We start from the raw sequence: 19,910 nt of genomic DNA, 5'->3' as shown, positions 1-19,910 counted from the left end.
GAACAGGTTTTGTCTTCAGATTATGAATTGGATATTTGAGGTATCTCTACTTGATGGACTCAGACACAGTTTACAGAGGGATCTTTTATACCCTCTGGTCACGTAGAGAAAGCCAGGCTTGCTAATCCATTAAAGAAGGTGCATTCATCAGTGTATATATCGTTTAACAGTGCAGGCAAGCTAGTGAACTGTACCTTCAGGAGAGTACTGACCTGTAAACAATACACTCTAAATCCCAGTGAACCAATCTAACTCTTACCTTGTTCAAGAATCAGCATCAAATTAATAGTTTATTAACTAAATGTAGTTTCTATCTGGCTAATCAACTCCCATGGTAGAAAAATTGGTGAGGGCTTCAATCCAAGTCCAATATATCTGATCATGAATATCTGCTAAAAAAAAAAAGAGACCCTGATAGCAGTTTTTCCTCAGTAACTATAACTGAGTGAGCAATTCAATTAGGGCATCCTAAAGGTTAGAAAAAATAAAATCTGTTTTACATAAATCATGCAAGATTGAGCACAGGAAGAATAAAAGGAAGAAACTAAGATCATGAGACAATGAACCAAATGTGATATACTGAAGTGCTAAACAAGCTTAAGAGTATAATTACAGAGTATCATATTATTTGATCATTTATGATATAACATTAGGGCTTTCTGTTTATTGAAAAATTTTCCTTTAATATTTGAACTTATGCTTTTTAATCAAGAAATCTAATTTTAATATTTTCAGAAGCAAAAATACAACTATGCCCACCTCCACCTCAGGTTCCCAATGCTTGTGATATGACAACTACAGTGAATTATCAGGATGGAGAAAAAATATCAATTCTATGTAAAGAAAACTATTTAATTCAAGATGCAGAAGAAATTGTGTGCAAGGATGGGAGATGGCAGTCAATCCCACGATGTATTGGTAAGTAGTGCATGCATAAGTTTGTTTAAAATATTCTTTAAAGAAGATTAATACTCCTCTAAGCTTTGTATCCTTCCATGGTGGCTCAGTGGTAAAGAAACTTCTTGCAACGCAAGAGATGCAGAAGATACGGGTTCGATCCCTGGATGGGGAAGATCCCCTGGGGAGGAGGGTGACAACCCACTCCAGCGTTGTTGCCTGGGAAATTCCATGGACAGAGGAACCTGTTGGGCTAGAGTCCACTGGGTCACAAAGAGTTGGACATGACTAAGTGCCTGAGCATGCACACAATCTTTGTATGGATCAGCAGGATGAAGTCCTCTCTGTCTCTTCCAATTTATCTTGAAACAGTAAATCACAGTTTCAGTTTATGAACTGATGAACACTCTTTCACTTCTGATGTGAAATGCAGACAAACTCCTTGGTCTACTGTGCAAATAACAGATAAAATTTATGTTTATGCAAATTTTATTCTTAATGATCAAAGGACAAGAATGAAGGCACAACTGGGTTGCCCAGCCTGGGAGTCATGGTCCTGAAAAATAAGCCCCCAGAAATTCTGACTTAGAAGGCCAGAGTAACTTGTGCACAAGAAAGCCAGAGGGCTTTAGGAAACAGAGTTTCTTCTGTTCTTTAAAGGCATACAAAATCTCCCATACTCTGTGTCCCAGTGAAGAGGCATCAATGGGAAAGAGGCTTGGGTTAGACTAATTTGTTTATCTTTGTGAAACTTCTAGAGAGATAGAAGACAATTGGGATCATAGATACTGGTGCCAGCCATCATGAGAGACAAGTACCACTTTAGAGTTCTCCCTAACACACACATACATAGCTTAATAGCACCAGAGACTTAACAACTCACCAGCATGACAGCACCAACCCCAGACTCCACTGGGCTCCACAGCTGCTACACCTGCATGTCACCCTGCTCGTGGGTGTGATATCACCAGCTCAAGTACGCTTAGGCCCTGAAGCCAGCTCCATCAACACTTCATCCTGCCTATGAGTGGGCTGGCAGCCACCACATGAGGCACAGTCTGTCAGCCACCTGGGGAGGAAGTGGGATCCTTTCCTACTAGTGCACCCAGAGTAGTTGGCATTGACACAACAGAAGGGCACCCCTATAGCATCTAGATCTGCTGAACACATCCTTCAGAGGGGAGCATTCTGTTGGGCCCCATAGACTTTTGCAAAAGACCACTTCTCTAAGATCAGGAATATACCTAACTCTTAGAAATAAACACAGAGTTAGGTAAAATCAGGAGACAGAGAAATGCATTCCAAATGAAGGAATAAGACAAAATCTCAGAAGAGTCACTAAACAAAGTTAAGCAATCTACCCAATAAAGCATTCAAGGTAATGACCATAAAGATGTTCAGTGGACTCTAGAGAAGAATGAATGAAAACGGACTTTTACGAATAAGAAAATATAAAGAAGGACTAAACAGTGCTGAAGGATACAACGGCTGAAATGAAAAATACACTAGAGAAAATCACTAGTAGATTAGAGGATTCAGAAGAATGGATCAGAGATCTGTAAGACAGAGTAGTGGAAACTTCCAAACAGCATAGGAAAAAGAAAAAAGAATTTATAAAATGAGGATAGGTTAACAGACATCTGGGACGACTTCAGTACCATTCTCATTATGGGGATCTAAAATAGAGAGAGATCTATCCTGGAGAAGGTTCCATGTGCGCTTGAGAAAAAGGTGAAATTCATTGTTTTTGGATGAAATGTCCTATAGATATCAATTAGGTCTAACTGGTCTATTGTATCATTTAAAGTTTGTGTTTCCTTGTTAATTTTCTGTTTAGTTGATCTATCCATAGGTGTGAGTGGGGTATTAAAGTCTCCCACTATTATTGTGTTATTGTTAATTTCTCTTTCATACTTGTTAGCATTTGTCTTACATACTGCGGTACTCCCATGTTGGGTGCATATATATTTATAATTGTTATATCTTCTTCTTGGATTGATCCTTTGATCATTATGTAGTGACCTTCTTTGTCTCTCTTCACAGCCTTTGTTTTAAAGTCTATTTTATCTGATATGAGTCTATTTTATCTGATTGCTACTCCTGCTTTCTTTTGGTCCCTATTTGCATGGAAAATCTTTTTCCAGCACTTCACTTTCAGTCTGTATGTGTCCCCTGTTTTGAGGTGGGTCGGCCATAAAGCTAGCCTTGGTAAATTCAAAAAAATAGAAATGATTCCAAGCATCTTTTCTGACCACAATGCAGTAAGATTAGATTTCAATTACAGGAGAAAAATGATTAAAAATTCCAACATATGGAGGCTGAACAACACGCTGCTGAATAACCAACAAATCACAGAAGAAATCAAAAAAAGAAATCAAAATTTGCATAGAAACAAATAAAAATGAAAACACAACAACCCAAAACCTGTGGGACACAGTAAAAGCAGTCCTAAGGGGAAAGTTCATAGCAATACAGGCACACCTCAAGAAACAAGAAAAAAGTCAAATAAATAACCTAACTCTACACCTAAAGCAACTAGAAAAGGAAGAAATGAAGAACCCCAGGGGTAGTAGAAGGAAAGAAATCTTAAAAATTAGAGCAGAAATAAATGCAAAAGAAACAAAAGAGACCATAGCAAAAATCAACAAAACTAAAAGCTGGTTCTTTGAAAGGATAAATAAAATTGACAAACCATTAGCCAGACTCATCAAGAAACAAAGGGAAAAAAAATCAAATCAATAAAATTAGAAATGAAAATGGAGAGATCACAACAGACAACACAGAAATACAAAGGATCATAAGAGACTACTATCAACAATTATGTGCCAATAAAATGGACAACGTGGAAGAAATGGACAAATTCTTAGAAAAGTACAACTTTCCAAAACTGGACCAGGAAGAAATAGAAAATCTTAACAGACCCATCACAAGCACGGAAATTGAAACTGTAATCAAAAATCTTCCAGCAAACAAAAGCCCAGGTCCAGACGGCTTCACAGCTGAATTCTACCAAAAATTTAGAGAAGAGCTAACACCCATCCTGCTCAAACTCTTCCAGAAAATTGCAGAGGAAGGTACACTTCCAAACTCATTCTATGAGGCCACCATCACCCTAATACCAAAACCTGACAAAGATCCCACAAAAAAAGAAAACTACAGGCCAATATCACTGATGAACATAGATGCAAAAATCCTTAACAAAATTCTAGCAACCAGAATCCAACTACACATTAAAAAGATCATACACCATGACCAAGTGGGCTTTATCCCAGGGATGCAAGGATTCTTCAATATCCGCAAATCAATCAATATAATACACCACATTAACAAATTGATTAATAAAAACCATATGATTATCTCAATAGATGCAGAGAAAGCCTTTGACAAAATTCAACACCCATTTATGATAAAAGCTCTCCAGAAAGCAGGAATAGAAGGAACATACCTCAACATAATAAAAGCTATATATGACAAACCCACAGCAAACATTATCCTCAATGGGGAAAAATTGAAAGCATTTCCTCTAAAGTCAGGAACAAGACAAGGGTGCCCACTTTCACCATTACTATTCAACATAGTTTTGGAAGTTTTGGCCACAGCAATCAGAGCAGAAAAAGAAATAAAAGGAATCCAAATTGGAAAAGAAGAAGTAAAACTCTCACTGTTTGCAGATGACATGATCCTCTACATAGAAAACCCTAAGGACTCCACCAGAAAATTACTAGAACTAATCAATGATTATAGTAAAGTTGCAGGATATAAAATCAACACACAGAAATCCCTTGCATTCCTATACACTAATAATGAGAAAACAGAAAGAGAAATTAAGGAAACAATTCCATTCACCATTGCAATGGAAAGAATAAAATACTTAGGAATATATCTACCTAAAGAAACTAAAGACCTATATATAGAAAACTATAAAACACTGGTGAAAGAAATCAAAGAGGACACTAATAGATGGAGAAATATACCATGTTCATGGACTGGAAGAATCAATATAGTGAAAATGAGTATACTATCCAAAGCAATTTATAGATTCAATGCAATCCCTATCAAGCTACCAACAGTATTCTTCACAGAGCTAGAACAAATAATTTCACAATTTGTATGGAAATACAAAAAACCTCGAATAGCCAAAGCGATCTTGAGAAAGAAGAATGGAACTGGAGGAATCAACCTACCTGACTTCAGGCTCTACTACAAAGCCATAGTTATCAAGACAGTATGGTACTGGCACAAAGACAGAAATATAGATCAATGGAACAAAATAGAAAGCCCAGAGATAAATCCACGCACATATGGACACCTTATCTTTGACAAAGGAGGCAAGAATATACAATGGGTTAAAGACAATCTCTTTAACAAGTGGTGCTTGGAAAACTGGTCAACCACTTGGAAAAGAATGAAACTAGAACACTTTCTAACACCATACACAAAAATAAACTCAAAATGGATTAAAGATCTAAACATAAGACCAGAAACTATAAAACTCCTAGAGCAGAACATAGGCAAAACACTCTCTGACATACATCACAGCAGGATCCTCTATGACCCACCTCCCAGAAGATTGGAAATAAAAGCAAAAATAAGCAAATGGGATCTAATTAACCTTAAAAGCTTCTGCACATCAAAGGAAACTATTAGCAAGGTGAAAAGACAGCCTTCAGAATGGGAGAAAATAATAGCAAATGAAGCAACTGACAAACAACTAATCTCAAAAATATACAAGCAACTCCTCCAGCTCAACTCCAGAAAAATAAATGACCCAATCAAAAAATAGGCCAAAGAACTAAATAGACATTTCTCCAAAGAAGACCTACAGATGGCTAACAAACACATGAAAAGATGCTCAACATCACTCATTATCAGAGAAATGCAAATCAAGACCACTATGAGGTACCATTTCACACCAATCAGAATGGCTGCGATCTAAAAGTCTACAAATAATAAATGTTGGAGAGGGTGTGGAGGAAAGGGAACCCTCCTACACTGTTGGTGGGAATGCAAACTAGTACAGCCACTATGGAGAACAGGGTGGAGTTTCCTTAAAAAACTGGAAATAGAACTGCCTTATGATCCAGCAATCCCACTGCTGGGCATACACACTGAGGAAACCAGAAGGGAAAGAGACACGTGTACCCCAATGTTCATCGCAGCACTGTTTATAATAGCCAGGACATGGAAGCAACCTAGATGTCCATCAGCAGATGAATGGATAAGAAAGCAGTGGTACATATACACAATGGAGTATTACTCAGCCATTAAAAAAATACATTTGAATCAGTTCTAATGAGGTGGATGAAACTGGAGCCTATTATAGAGAGTGAAGTAAGCCAGAAGGAAAAACACCAATACAGTATACTAACTCATATATATGGAATTTAGAAAGATGATAACAATAACCCTGTGTACGAGACAGCAAAAGTGACGCTGATGTATGGTGCAGTCTTATGGACTCTGTGGGAGAGGGAGAGGGTGGGAAGATTTGGGAGAATGGCATTGAAACATGTAAAATATCATGTATGAAACGAGATGCCAGTCCAGGTTCAGTGCATGATACTGGATGCTTGGGGCTAGTGCACTGGGACAACCCAGAGGGATGGTATGGGGAGGGAGGAGGGAGGAGTGTTCAGGATGGGGAGCACATGTATACCTGTGATGGATTCATTTTGATATTTGGCAAAACTAATACAATTATGTAAAGTTTAAAAATAAAATAAAATTAAAAAATAAAGATGAACATAAATTATCACATTTTATCTTTCACGGAACATTTCTCATAAATAGATATCCACTGCCTTGGGTTAACCTGTGTTCTAAAAAATCATTTAACATTTGAATAATTTGTCTTCTTCTGTTTGTAAGTCAGTAGTAATTAAATAAAAATTAGTTGTCTGGTGCCTGGAACACTTGAGATTTATTATCTAAAATAGATTAAAATCCTATGGAGAAAATTAAAGCAACAATAAAAACCGTTTAATTTCAAAATAAAAAAAAAAATAAAATAGAGAGAGACAGAGACTTACTTGAAGAAATAATAGCTAAACTTTTCTAACCTGGGGAAGGAAAGAGACACTCAGGTCTAGAAGTCAGACAGTCCCAAAAAGAGATGAACCTGAAAAGGTCCATACCAGGACACATTATAATTTAATGGAAAAAAAATTAATAATGTTGTTGTTCCAAAGTAAATGGCAATGGGATCATACTTATCAATAATTTCCTTAAGTGTAAGTGGGTTGAATTACCCAACCAAAAGACAAAGACTGGCTGAATGGATGCAAAAACAAGACCCCTATCAGATCAGATCAGATCAGTTGCTCAGTCGTGTCTGACTCTTTGCGACCCCATGAATCGCAGCACGCCAGGCCTCCCTGTCCATCACCAACATCACTCAGACCCCTATATATGCTGTCTAAAAGAGACCCACCTCAAAACAAGGGACACATACAGACTGAAAAAATATTTCATGCAAATGGAGGCCAAAAGAAAGCAGGAGTAGCAATATCAGATAAAATAGACTTTGAAATAAAGGCCATGAAAAAGACAAAGAGAGACACTATCTAATGATCAAAGGATCAATCCAAAAAGAGATATAACATTATAAATATATATGCACCCAACATAGGAGCAGCTCAATACATAAGGCAAATGCTAACAAGTATGAAAGGAGAAATGAACAATAACACAATAATAGTGGGAGATTTTAATACCCCACTCACACATATGGACATGTCATCCAAACAGAAAATTAGCAAGGAAACACAAACTTTAAAGGATACAATGGACCAGTCAGACCTAATTGATATCTATAGGACATTTCACCCTCAAACTGTGCATTTCACCTTTTCCTCAAGTGCACAAGGACCAGTCTCCAGGATACATCACATCGTGGGCCATAAACTTAGCCTTGATAAATTCAAAAAAATTGAAATCCTTTCAAAGATCTTTTCTGATCACAATGTGGTAAGATTAGATGTCAACTACAGGAAAAAGAAGCTATTAAAAATACAAACACATGGAGGTTAAGTAACACGATTCTTAATAACCAACAAAATAATGGAAGAAATCAAAAAGGAAATCAAAATATGCATAGAAAAAAAATGAAAATGAAAACACAACAACCAAAGACATATGGGAATCAGTAAAAAGAATGCTAAGGGGAAGGTTCATAGCTTTACAAGATTACCTCAAGAAATAAGAGAAAAATAAATATCCTAACTTTACACCTAAAGCAACTAGAAAAAGAAGAACCCCAGGGTTAGTATAAGGAAGGAAATCATAAAAATTAGGGCAGAAATAAATGAAAAAGAAACAAAGGAGACTATAGCAAAAATCAACAAAACTAAAAGCTGGTTCTTTGAGAAGATAAATAAAATAGACAAACCATTAGCCAGACTCATCAAGAAAAAAAGGGAGAATAATCAAATCAATAAAATTAGAAATGAAAATGGAGACATCACAACAGACAACACAGAAATACAAAGGATCATAAGAGTCTACTATCAGCAACTATATGCCAATAAAATGGACAACTTGGAAGAAATGGACGAATTCTGAGAAAAGTATAACCTTCCAAAACTGAACCAGGAAGAAAGAGAAAATCTTAACAGACCCATCACAAGCATTGAAATAGCACTGGAATCAAAAGTTTTCCAACAAACAAAAGCCCAGGACCAGACGGCTTCATAGGTGAATTTATCAAAAATTTAGAGACGAGCTAACACCTATCCCTCCCCGGTGGCTCAGAGGGTAAAGCATCTGCCTGCAATGTAGAAGACCTGCATTCAATCCCTGGGTAGGGAAGTTCCCTTGGACAAGGAAATGGCAACCCACTCCAATACTCTTGCCTAGAAAATCCCACAGACGTAGAAGCCTGGTAAGCTACAGTCCATGAGGTCGCAAAGAGTCAGACAGGACTAAACAACTTCACTTTCACTTTTCTTTTCAACACCTATCCTACTCAAACCTTTCCAGAAAATTACAGAGGAAGGTAAACTCCCAAACTCATTCTGTGAGGCCAACATCACCCTAATTCCAAAACCAGACAAAGATGCCACAGAAAAAGAACACTAAAGGCCCATATCACTGATGAACACAGATGTAAAAATCCTTAACAAAATTCTAGCAATCAGAATCCAACAACATATTAAAAAGATCATACATCATGACCAAGTGGGCTTTTTCTCAAGGATGCAAAGATTCCTCAATATTCACAAATCAATCAATGTAATACACCACACTAACAAAATGAAGGAAAACAACACATATGATTATCTCAGTAGATTCAGAGAAAGCCTTTAACAAAACTCAACATCCATTTATGATAAAAACCCTACAGAAAGAAGGCGTAGAAGGAACATACCTCAACATAATAAAAGCCATATATGATAAACCCACAGAAAACATTATCCTCAGTGGCAAAAAATTGAAATCATTTCCCCTAAAGTGAGGAACAGGACAAGGGTGCTCACACTCACCACTACTATACAACAGAGTTTTGGAAGTTTTATCCACAACACTCAGAGAAGAAAAGGAAATAAAGGACTCCAGATTGGAAAAGAACCAGTAAAACTCTCATGGTTTGCAGATGACATGATCCTCTACATAGAAAACCCTAAAGCCACCATGAGAAAATTATTAGAGCTAATCAATGAATATAGTAAATTTGCAGTATATAAAATTAATACACAGAAATCCCTTGCATTCCTATATGCTAACAATCAGAAAACAGAAAGAAAATTTAACGAAACAATCCCATTCACCACTGTGATTAAATGAATAAAATACTTAGGAATAAATCTACCTAAAGAAACAAAAGACCTATACATGGTAAGCTATAAAACACTGATGAAGGAAATCAAAGATGACACAAATAGATAGAGAAATATACTATGTTCCTGGATCAGGAGAATCAATATACTGAAAATGAATATACTACTCAAAACAATCTATAGATACAGTGCAATCCCTATCAGTCTCCAACAACATTTTTTTTCACAGAACTAGAACAAATAATTTCACAATTTGTATGGAAATACAAAAAAACCTTGAATAGCCAAAGCAATCTTGAGAAAAAAGAATGGCACAAAAAACCTCGAATAGCCAAAGCAATCTTGAGAAATAAGAATGCACTGGAGGAATCAACCTGCCTGACTTCAGACTATACTACAAAACTACAGTCATCAAGATCATATTTTACTAGTACAAAGCCAGAAATATAGATCAATGGAACAAAATAGAAAGCCCAGAGATAAATCCATGCACCTGTGGACACCTTATCTTTGACAAAGGAGGCGAAAACATACAATGGAGTAAACACAATCTCTTTAACAAATGGTGCTGGGAAAAGTGCTCAACCATCTATAACAGAAGAAAACTAGAAAACTTTCCAACACCATACACAAAGGTAAACTCAAAATGGATTTAAGATCTAAACATAAGATCAGAAACTATAAAACTCCTCGAGAAAAACTTAGGCAAAACACTCTTTGACATAAATTACAGCAAGATCTTCTGTGACCCACTTCACTGAGTAATGGAAATAAAAGCAAAAATAAACAAATGAGACCTAATTAAACCTAAAAGCTTTTGCACAACAAAGACAACTCTAAGTAAGGTGAAAAGACAGCCTTCAGAGTGGGAGAAAATAATAGCAAACGAAGCAACTTACAAAGAACTAATCTCACAATCATATAAACAACTCTTGCAGCTCAATACCAGAAAAACAAACGACCGAATCCAAAAATGGGCCAAAGCACTAAGCAGACATTTCTCCAAAGAAGACATACAGATGGCTAACAAACACATGAAAAAATGCTCAGCATCACTCATTGTCAGAGAAATGCAAATCAAAACCACAGTGAGGTACCATCTCCTGCCAGTCAGAATGGCTGCTATCTAAAAGTCTAATGCAGGAGAAGGTGTGGAGAAAACGGAACCCCTTACACTGTTGGTGGGAATGCAAACTACTACAACCACTATGGGTAACAGTGTGGAGATTCCTTAAAAAAATTGAAAACAGATCTGCCATATGAACCAGCAGTCCCACTGCTGGGCATACCCATTGAAAAAAACAGAATTGAAAGAGACACATGTACCCCAATGTTTGTTGTAGCACTGTTTACAATATCTAAGACATGGAACCCACCTAGATGTTCATCAGCAGACGAATGAATAAGAAAGTTGTGGTACATATGCCCAACAGAATATTTCTCAGCTATTAAAATGATTGCATTGGAATTAGTTCTAATGAGGTGTATGAAACTGGAGCCTATTATACAGAGTGATATAAGCCAGAAAGAAAAACACCAATACAGTATATTAATGCATATATATGGAATTTAGAAAGATGGTCACGACGACCCTATATGCAAGACAGCAAAAGAGACACAGATATAAAGAACAGACTTTTAGACTCTGTGGGAGAAGGCGAGTGGGGGATGATTTGATAGAATAGCATTGAAACATGTATATTACCATATGTGAAATAGATTACCAGTCTAAGTTCGATGCATGAAACAGGGCACTCAAAGCTGGTGCACTAGGACAACCCAGAGGGGTGGGATAGGGAGGGAGGTGGGAGGGGGGTTCAGGATGGGGGTACACTCTTGGCTGACTCATGTCAATGTATGGCAAAACCCACCACAATATTGTAAAGTAATTAGCCTCCAATTTAAATAAGACATTAATTAATAGAAAGTTGTTGTTCAGTTGCCAAGTCATGTCCAACTCTTTGCGACCCCATGGACTGCAACATGCCAGGCTTTCCTGTCTCTCACCATCTCCCAGAGTTTGCCCAGGTTCATGTCCATTGAAACGGTGATGTCACCCAACCATATCATCCTCTGTCACCTCTTCTCCTTCCTGAGAAAAGGCAGTAGTTACCTACAAGGAGACCCTTACAAGTATCAACGTCTTCTGAAGAATATTTTTTAGGTCATAATGGACTGGCACAACATATAGAAGGTAATGAAAAAAACTTGCAGCCAAGACTACTGTATCCAGGAAAACCATATTGAAACCATACTGTGATGTCCCTTCACACATGTCATAATGGCTACCATGAAAAGGACAACATCAAGTGTTGTCAAAGATGTGGAGAAAAGGGAATCTTTGTGCACTGTTGGTGGGATTGTAAACTGGCAGAGTTGCTATGAAAAAGAATGTGGAATTTCCTTTAAATTTTAAAAGTAGAACTGCCATGTGATCCAGCTATTCCACTACTGGATATTTATTCATAGGAACTAAAAGCACTAATCTAAAAAGATTATGCACTCCAATGTTCATTGCAGTATTACACACAATAACCAAGGTATGGAGGCCACCTAAAGAGTCCACTGATATATAAGTAGATAAAGAAGGTGTTTTATACATACACACAATATGAACTATGACTGAGCCATAAAATATGAAACATTTCCATTTGCAGCAACGTGGATGTGTCTAGGAAGTATTTATTCTAAGAGATGTAGGTGAGATAGAAAAGGACAAATGACACATGATTTCACTTATTTGTGAAGTCTAAAAACAAAAGGAAAACAGGCTCATACAGATACAGAAAATTAGTGAGTTGTTGCAAGAAAGGAGGAGGGGGTTGGCAAAGTAGGTACAGGGGATTTTGAAGTACAAACTCCAGTTATGCAATAATGAAGGCAGGGGGATGTAATATACAGCATACAAATATGGTCAATAATATTGTAATACATTTGTTAGGAACTATTGCTACTAGACATACTGGTAGTCATTTTATAATGCATGTAAAAGTAAAAGCATTTTGTAGCCCATTTGAAGCTAACATACTGTTATACATCCAACATTTCAATAAGACATTCATTTCAAAAAGGATGAAGGGGCACATGGAACAAGTGGTAGTAGCATAGTGTTTATGGAGACAAATAGCTTGCAAGTTTCAAATATCTGTCAGTTTTAGAATTCTGTAAATTGTTCTGAGTATTCTTTTCTTTTTATTCTTATTTTAAAATCCAAAGTAATATTTGATTGTATTAACATTTTTAATTTAAAGATTATATTTGTACTTTACTCTTTGACCTCTGTACTTCATACAGAAAAAATTGGATGTTCTCAACCACCTCAAATAGACCATGGAACCATTAGCTCATCTAGCTCTGCAGAAGAAAGGAGAGAAATACATGAACAAAGGCTGTATGCACATGGCACTAAGTTAAGTTATACATGTGAAGAAGGCTTCAAGATATCTGAAAATAATGTGATAATATGCCACATGGGAAAGTGGAGCTCTCCACCTCAGTGCGTAGGTGAGGACACTAGGCAAACCAAAATCTATTTTCAGTACCATTCATTAAAACTAATCAATTGTCATCAAAGTCATGAGACTTGATCCTTTAGTTTTCTAAATATATCAAGTAACATCTATTTATAGGTCATTTATATTAAAATAAAATGTATATATTTATACATTAAATCAAATTTGACATAAAATTAATCACTTTGTTATTAATAATTTTGTTAGTTCTATAGAGAATTGCTTTTCAACTTGGCAATTATTTTGTATTAACACTAGATATGCAATAAAATTAAACCTATTATATTCATAAACCTGTTTATATTCCTATCTATCTAAGATTCAAAAAAGTGTCCTATGTCTTCCCTAAAATGTCCCTTTTAATGTCTTACAATATATAGTACTTTTCCTAAGTACTTTTCCTAAGTGTGGAGTCTCAATGTGTTTTTCTTTTATTACTCATGATTGGTTAGAGCAGCACTGATGATTTCTTTCATATATTGGTAATTTCAGTTTCAAGTTCTTGCTCAAGTGGACACACACCAGACTGGTAATTTTAAGAAAAATTTGTGCACTTTCCTCCCATGTCATGGAAGTTCCTGTATAATGATTTATTATTTTCAAGTAAAACTACCAAATATGTTGACCAGGACATCAAATTAAATTTCAAAGTTAGCAAAACATGAAATCATTCTTTCATTTCTTCCCAGGACTTCCTTGTGGACTTCCACCTTATATTCAGAATGGTGTTATATCTCACAAGAAAGACAGTTACCAATATGGAGAAGAAGTTACTTATGACTGTGATGAAGGGTTTGGAACTGATGGACCTGCATCTATAAGATGTTTAGGAGGGGAATGGTCTCGTCCGCAAGATTGCATAAGTATTGTATTTTTCCTTTTTTTCTAAAGCTGACAAATATCTTTTAATTCAAAGCATAAATGGCCCAAATATGAAATTGAGCAGTAATTCTAGAATTTAACAAGGTACCTATGAAAAGTTCTGAATTCTGGTAGAGGATTAATAACCCTAGAAATAATAAAAGTTTGATTTGTTGTTGTAGTTCAGTCATTCAGTCGTTTCTGACTCTTTGCAACCCTATGGACTGTAGCAAGCCAGGCATCCCTGTCCTTCACTGTCTCCTGGTGTTTGCTTAAACCAATGTCCATTGAATTGGTGATGCCATTCAACCATCTCATTGTTTGTTGTCCCCTTCTCTTCCTGCCCTCAATCTTTCCCAGCATCAGGGTCTTTTCCAATAAGTCGGCTCTTCGTATCAGGTGAACAAAGTATTGGAGCTTCAGCTTCAGCATCAGTCCTTTGAATATTCAGGGTCGATTTCTTTTAGGATTGACTGTTTTGATCTTGCAGTCGAAGGTACTTTCAAGAGTCTTCTCCATTACCATAGTTCGAAGATATCAATTCTTTGGAACTCAGCCTGACTCTTCTTTACTATCCAACTCTCAAATCATACATGACTACTGGAAAAGTCATAGCTTTGGCTAGGTGGAGCTTTGTTGGCAAAGTGATGTCCCTGCTTTTTAATATGCTGTTGAGGTTTGTCATAGCTTTTCTTCTAAGGAGCAAGCGTCTTTTAATTTCATGGCTTCAGTGACCATCCACAGTGATTTTAGAGCTCAAGAAAACGAAGTCTGTCACTGTTTCCAGTTTTTCCCCATTTATTTGCCGTGAAGTGATGGGACCAGATGCCATGATCTCCATTTTTTGAATGTTGAGTTTTAAGCGAGCTTTTTCAGTCTCTTCTTCCACCTTCACCAAGAGGCCCTTTAGTTCCTCTTTACTTTCTGCCATTAAGGTGGTGTCACCTGAGGCATAGCTGAGGTTATTGGTATTTCTCCTGGCAATCTGGATGCCAGCTTGAGCTTCATCCAGCCAGGCATTTTGCGTGATGTACTCTGCATTTAAGTTAAATAAGCGGGATGACAATATACACCCTTGAAGTACTCTTTTTCCAATTTTGAGCCAGTCAATTGTCTGTGTATGGATCTAACTCTTACCTCTTCACCTGCATAGTTTTCTCAGGAGGAAGGTAAGGTGGTCTGGTATTCCCATCTCTTCAAGAATTTTCCACAGTTTGTTGTGATCTACACAATCAAGTGCTTTAGTGTAGTCAATGAACAGAAGTAGATGTTTTTCTGGAATTCCCTTGCTTTTTCTGTGATCCAATGGACGTTGGCAATTTGATAACACTAAACTATCTCTTTCACATCATCTTGGGTTCAGTTTTAATATCCTCTGATATACATCTCAGATTTCTGGTCTCTGTTCCTGTACTATGGCTGAACTACTCAGTTGTTGTTAATTTGTCAATCATTTCTTTGTAATATGCAATTTTCTAAGACATTTAACATAACTCAAGGTAACATATTTTGATAAAAGCAAAAATAGAAACATTCATAATTTAGGTGGGCTTTCATGCGAGAAGATACCTTAAATTTGAGAAGTATGCAGCTCTACCTCTTAGAATGTCACCATTCCCATGTTGTATTTTTGATAATATAGAGATGGTCAATGTGACATATCAAGATTTCTGACATTTGTCTCAAGGTATAAGAGAAATGCTGTAGAATATTCATTGGTTTGATATGTAACTATTTATTTTCTGGAATATAATCAGTGGTCACTATGAATCTTTAAAGATGTACTAAACAAATGCATATTCTTTTTTCTTTCAGGCACAAATTGTGTTAACTTGCCCACCTTTGAGGATGCTGTACTCACAGATCGGGAGAAGGATTTCTATAGGTCAGGAGAACAAGTGGCTTTTAAGTGTCTATCATATTATCAGTTGGATGGATCTAATACTATACAGTGTATTAAGAGCAAATGGATAGGAAGGCCAGCATGCAGAGGTACTTTGGTAAAATTTTTAAATTTATATAAGTATCTGAAATAATATAATGTAGAAAATTGCCTCCACTATCATTAAATGGACATAGATTACTTTTAGGCCAGGTCAAAACCAGTTTGTGCCTGAACATAAAAAGGGATAGACTTGTGTTCCCAGTGTTTGGTGTTGTAGCCCAATAGTTCTCAAAGCACAGTCCTGGAAGAGCATTCTCAGCACATTCTGTAAACTGTTATATGCAAGCAGATTCACAGGCTCACTCAGACTTGTTGAATCAAAACCTCTGGGGCTGCAACTCTGACAATGTCTTGATGATTGCCAAGGAATTCTGTGTGTATTTCAGTTTAGGACCCATGGCTACAGCCTCTTGTAGTTACAGCCTCTTCATCCCCTGAATCACACTGAAAAATGCACATCATTGATGATGATGACCTTAGCATTTGCCCCAAAATATCATTAAAGTATAGTTTTGTAAATTTACACTTTATTTTTCTATTATTTTTCCAGATTTTTGTTCAAATCTTTAATTAATCATCTTCTCCTTGCAACTATAGTATTCTTCAAAGTGTTTAATTCTTGATCAATCTCTAAAGAAGAACCTATTGTGTTTATTTTCTGAAAGGCCCTAAAGTCATATCTCATAAACAGGATGAATGTAAACCAAATCTTGAAGTCAAATGATATTTTTATTATGTTTTGCTTATGATTTATAAATTCATTTTGAATTTATATAATTTATAATTTTTATTTTACTAACCTCAAAAAGAGATTTCCAGGAAAACTCTTTTTTTTCAGTGCCCTAAAAATTGTGTATCACTTTTGTAGTGAAGTATAAGGGAGAGAATTAAGGTACAGAAGTTTAATTCCTGCTGAAAAATATTGCTTTATTTCCTTTCCCTTAACCTTACATATAAACTGATGACAATTAGCAGTCTTTCATGACAGATTAACTGTTGAATTGAAACAACCATGGAATATATTTGACATTCTATTTCCCCCTTGCTGTTCATGATAATCATTATATTAGAGATACTTTTTTACCTTTCTATTCAGATGTTTCCTGTGGGAATCCACCTCAAGTGGAAAATGCTATTATACACAATCAGAAGTCTAGATATCAAAGTGATGAGAGAGCACGTTATGAATGCATTGGGAATTATGACCTTTTTGGGGAGATGGAAGTCGTATGTTTAAATGGAACTTGGACAGAACCACCTCAGTGTAAAGGTAGTATCTTACTCACCCTGTCCACCCAATTTAGAGAATACAATAACAAGATATATTGAATCAAAATTAGGATGAAGTAGCCTTTCTGGAATAATTTTTGGTTGCAAAAAAAAAAAAAAATGATGCTAAAAATCCAGTTCTTTTGTGGTCTGAATATGTAATCTAACATGTTTATTTTATGACAGTGTTGACCAGATTTGAGAAGTTGGAATCATGGGACATTTCCTGTCTTAAAACATTAAGATAGTCAGTTGTTTTCTGAAGATAAGTGTGTAAAAGATTCCATAGTTACATTTAACAGCCCAAGAAATTCCACTTTGAGACATGGAATAAGCAGCTGGGGCCTGATCACAAAATCTGACATAGATGTGGGCAGCTGTACCTATGGATGATATTAAAAGGTAGGTTACTAGCTGAGTTCCAGCAGAGCTATTTAAAATCCTACAGGATGATGCTACAAAAGTGCTACACTCATTAGGTCAGCAATTTGGGAAACCCAGCAGTAGTCATAGGAGTGGAAAAGGTCAATCCTCACCAATTCCCAAGAAGGACAGTACTAAAAAATGTTCAGATCACCAGACAGTAGCAGTCATCTCCCATGCTAGTAAGGTTACGTTCAAAATCCTCAAGCTAAGCTTGATGTGAATAGCTGATTCATTGGAAGGTTGAAGGAAGACAGAGAAGAGGGTGACAGAAGATGAGATGTTTGGGTGACATCACTGATTCAGTGGACATGAACTTACGCAACTCTGGGAGAGCTCAGGGACCTGGAAACCTGGCATGAGCAGTCCGTGGGGTCACAAAGTATTAGACATGACTTGGTGACTGAACAATAACTAGCTGAACTCATGCAGGAAATGAGTGTACACATAAAAATAAAAAGGCTGAACTTGGTACTGGGATACTTCAGTGTTTAGAGATAAGACAGGATGGGAATCCAAACCAAGAAGTACATTCAGTTCAGTTCAGTTCAGTTCAGTTCAGTCGCTCAGTCATGTCTGACTCTTTGCGACCCCATGAATCGCAGCACGCCAGGTCTCCCTGTCCATCACCAACTCCCGGAGTTCACTCAAACTCATGTCCATCAAGTCAGTGATGCCATCCAGCCATCTCATCCTCTGTCTTCCCCTTCTCCTCCTGCACCCAATCCCTCCCAGCATCAGAGTCTTTTCCAATGAGTCAACTCTTCGCATGAGGTGGCCAAATTACTGGAGTTTCAGCTTTAGCATCATTATGTCCAAAGAAATCCCAGGGCTGATCTCCTTCAGAATGGACTGGTTGGATCTCCTTGCAGTCCAAGGGACTCTCAAGAGTCTTCTCCAACACGACAGTTCAAAAGCATCAGTTCTTCAGCACTCAGCCTTCTTCACAGTCCAACTCTCACATCCATACATGACCACAGGAAAAACCATAGCCCTGACTAGATGGACCTTTGTAGGCAAAGTAATGTCTCTGCTTTTGAATATGCTATCTAGGTTGGTCATAACTTTCCTTCCAAGGAGTAAGCGTCTTTTAATTTCATGGCTGCAGTCACCATCTGCAGTGATTTTGGAGCCCCAAAAAATAAAGTCTGACACTTGTTCCCACTGTTTCCCGACCTATTTCCCATGAAATGATGGGACCGGATGGCATGATCTTCATTTTCTGAATGTTGAGCTTTAAGCCAACTTTTTCACTCTCCACTTTCACTTTCATCAAGAGGCTTTTTAGTTCTTCTTCACTCTCTGCCATAAGGGTGGGGTCATCTGCATATCTGAGGTTATTTATATTTTTCCCGGCAATCTTGATTCCAGCTTGTGTTTCTTCCAGCCCAGCGTTTCTCATGATGTACTCTGTATATAAGTAAATAAGTTAAATATACAGCCTTGACGTACTCCTTTTCCTATTTGGAACCAGTCTGTTGTTCCACGTCCAGTTCTAACTGTTGCTTCCTGACCTGCATACAGATTTCTCAAGAGGCAGATCAGGTGTTCTGGTATTCCCATCTCTTTCAGAATTTTCCACAGTTTACTGTGATCACACAGTCAAAGGTTTGGCATAGTCAATAAAGCAGAAATAGATGTTTTTCTGGAACTCTCTTGCTGTTTCCATGATCCAGCAGATGCTGGCAATTTGATCTCTGGTTCCTCTGCCTTTTCTAAAACCAGATCGAACATCAGGAGGTTCATGGTTCATGTATTCCTGAAGCTTGGCTTGGAGAATTTTGAGCATTACTTTGCTAGCATGTGAGATGAGTGTAATTGTGAGCATTCTTTGGCATTGCCTTTCTTTGGGATTGGAATGAAAACTGACCTTTCCAGTCCTGTGGCCACTGCTGAGTTTTCCAAATTTGCTGGCATATTGAGTGCAGCACTTTCACAGCATCATCTTTCAGGATTTGGAATAGCTCAACTGGAATTCCTTCACCTCCACTAGCTTTGTTTGTAGTGATGCTTTTTAAGGCCCACTTGACCTCACATTCCAGGATGTCTGGCTCTAGGTCAGTGATTACACCATCGTGATTATCTGGATCGTGAAGATCTTTTTTGTACAGTTCTTCTGTGTATTCTTTCCATCTCTTCTTAATATCTTCTGCTTCTGTTAGGTCCATACCATTTCTGTCCTTTATCGAGCCCATCTTTGCATGAAATGTTCCCTTAGTATCTCTAATT

At 37.0% G+C, this 19,910-nt stretch overlaps 1 protein-coding gene across 4 annotated transcripts in view; it reads left to right on the top strand.

Annotated features, from left to right (window-relative positions):
• Positions 1–19,910, top strand: part of LOC113906361 (complement factor H) — a 385,541-nt gene that overhangs the window by 356,003 nt on the left and 9,628 nt on the right. For 2 of the 4 annotated variants that reach the window (XM_027564388.1, XM_027564385.1), the window contains 5 exons: positions 736–918; positions 12,966–13,175; positions 13,873–14,046; positions 15,860–16,036; positions 17,086–17,259. In XM_027564388.1, coding sequence (XP_027420189.1) covers positions 736–918; positions 12,966–13,175; positions 13,873–14,046; positions 15,860–16,036; positions 17,086–17,259 — 918 coding nt within the window. Of the gene's footprint in view, positions 1–735; positions 919–12,965; positions 13,176–13,872; positions 14,047–15,859; positions 16,037–17,085; positions 17,260–17,444; positions 17,609–19,910 lie in introns of those variants that run through there. The other 2 variants (XM_027564386.1, XM_027564387.1) reach the window with 2 other exon arrangements.

The sequence above is a fragment of the Bos indicus x Bos taurus genome, chromosome 16, assembly GCF_003369695.1.
Source record: "Bos indicus x Bos taurus breed Angus x Brahman F1 hybrid chromosome 16, Bos_hybrid_MaternalHap_v2.0, whole genome shotgun sequence".
NCBI classification, from domain to species: Eukaryota; Metazoa; Chordata; class Mammalia; order Artiodactyla; family Bovidae; genus Bos; species Bos indicus x Bos taurus.
The sequence above is the reverse complement of the archived record's forward strand: the minus strand, read 5'-3'. Positions and strand labels throughout refer to the sequence as shown.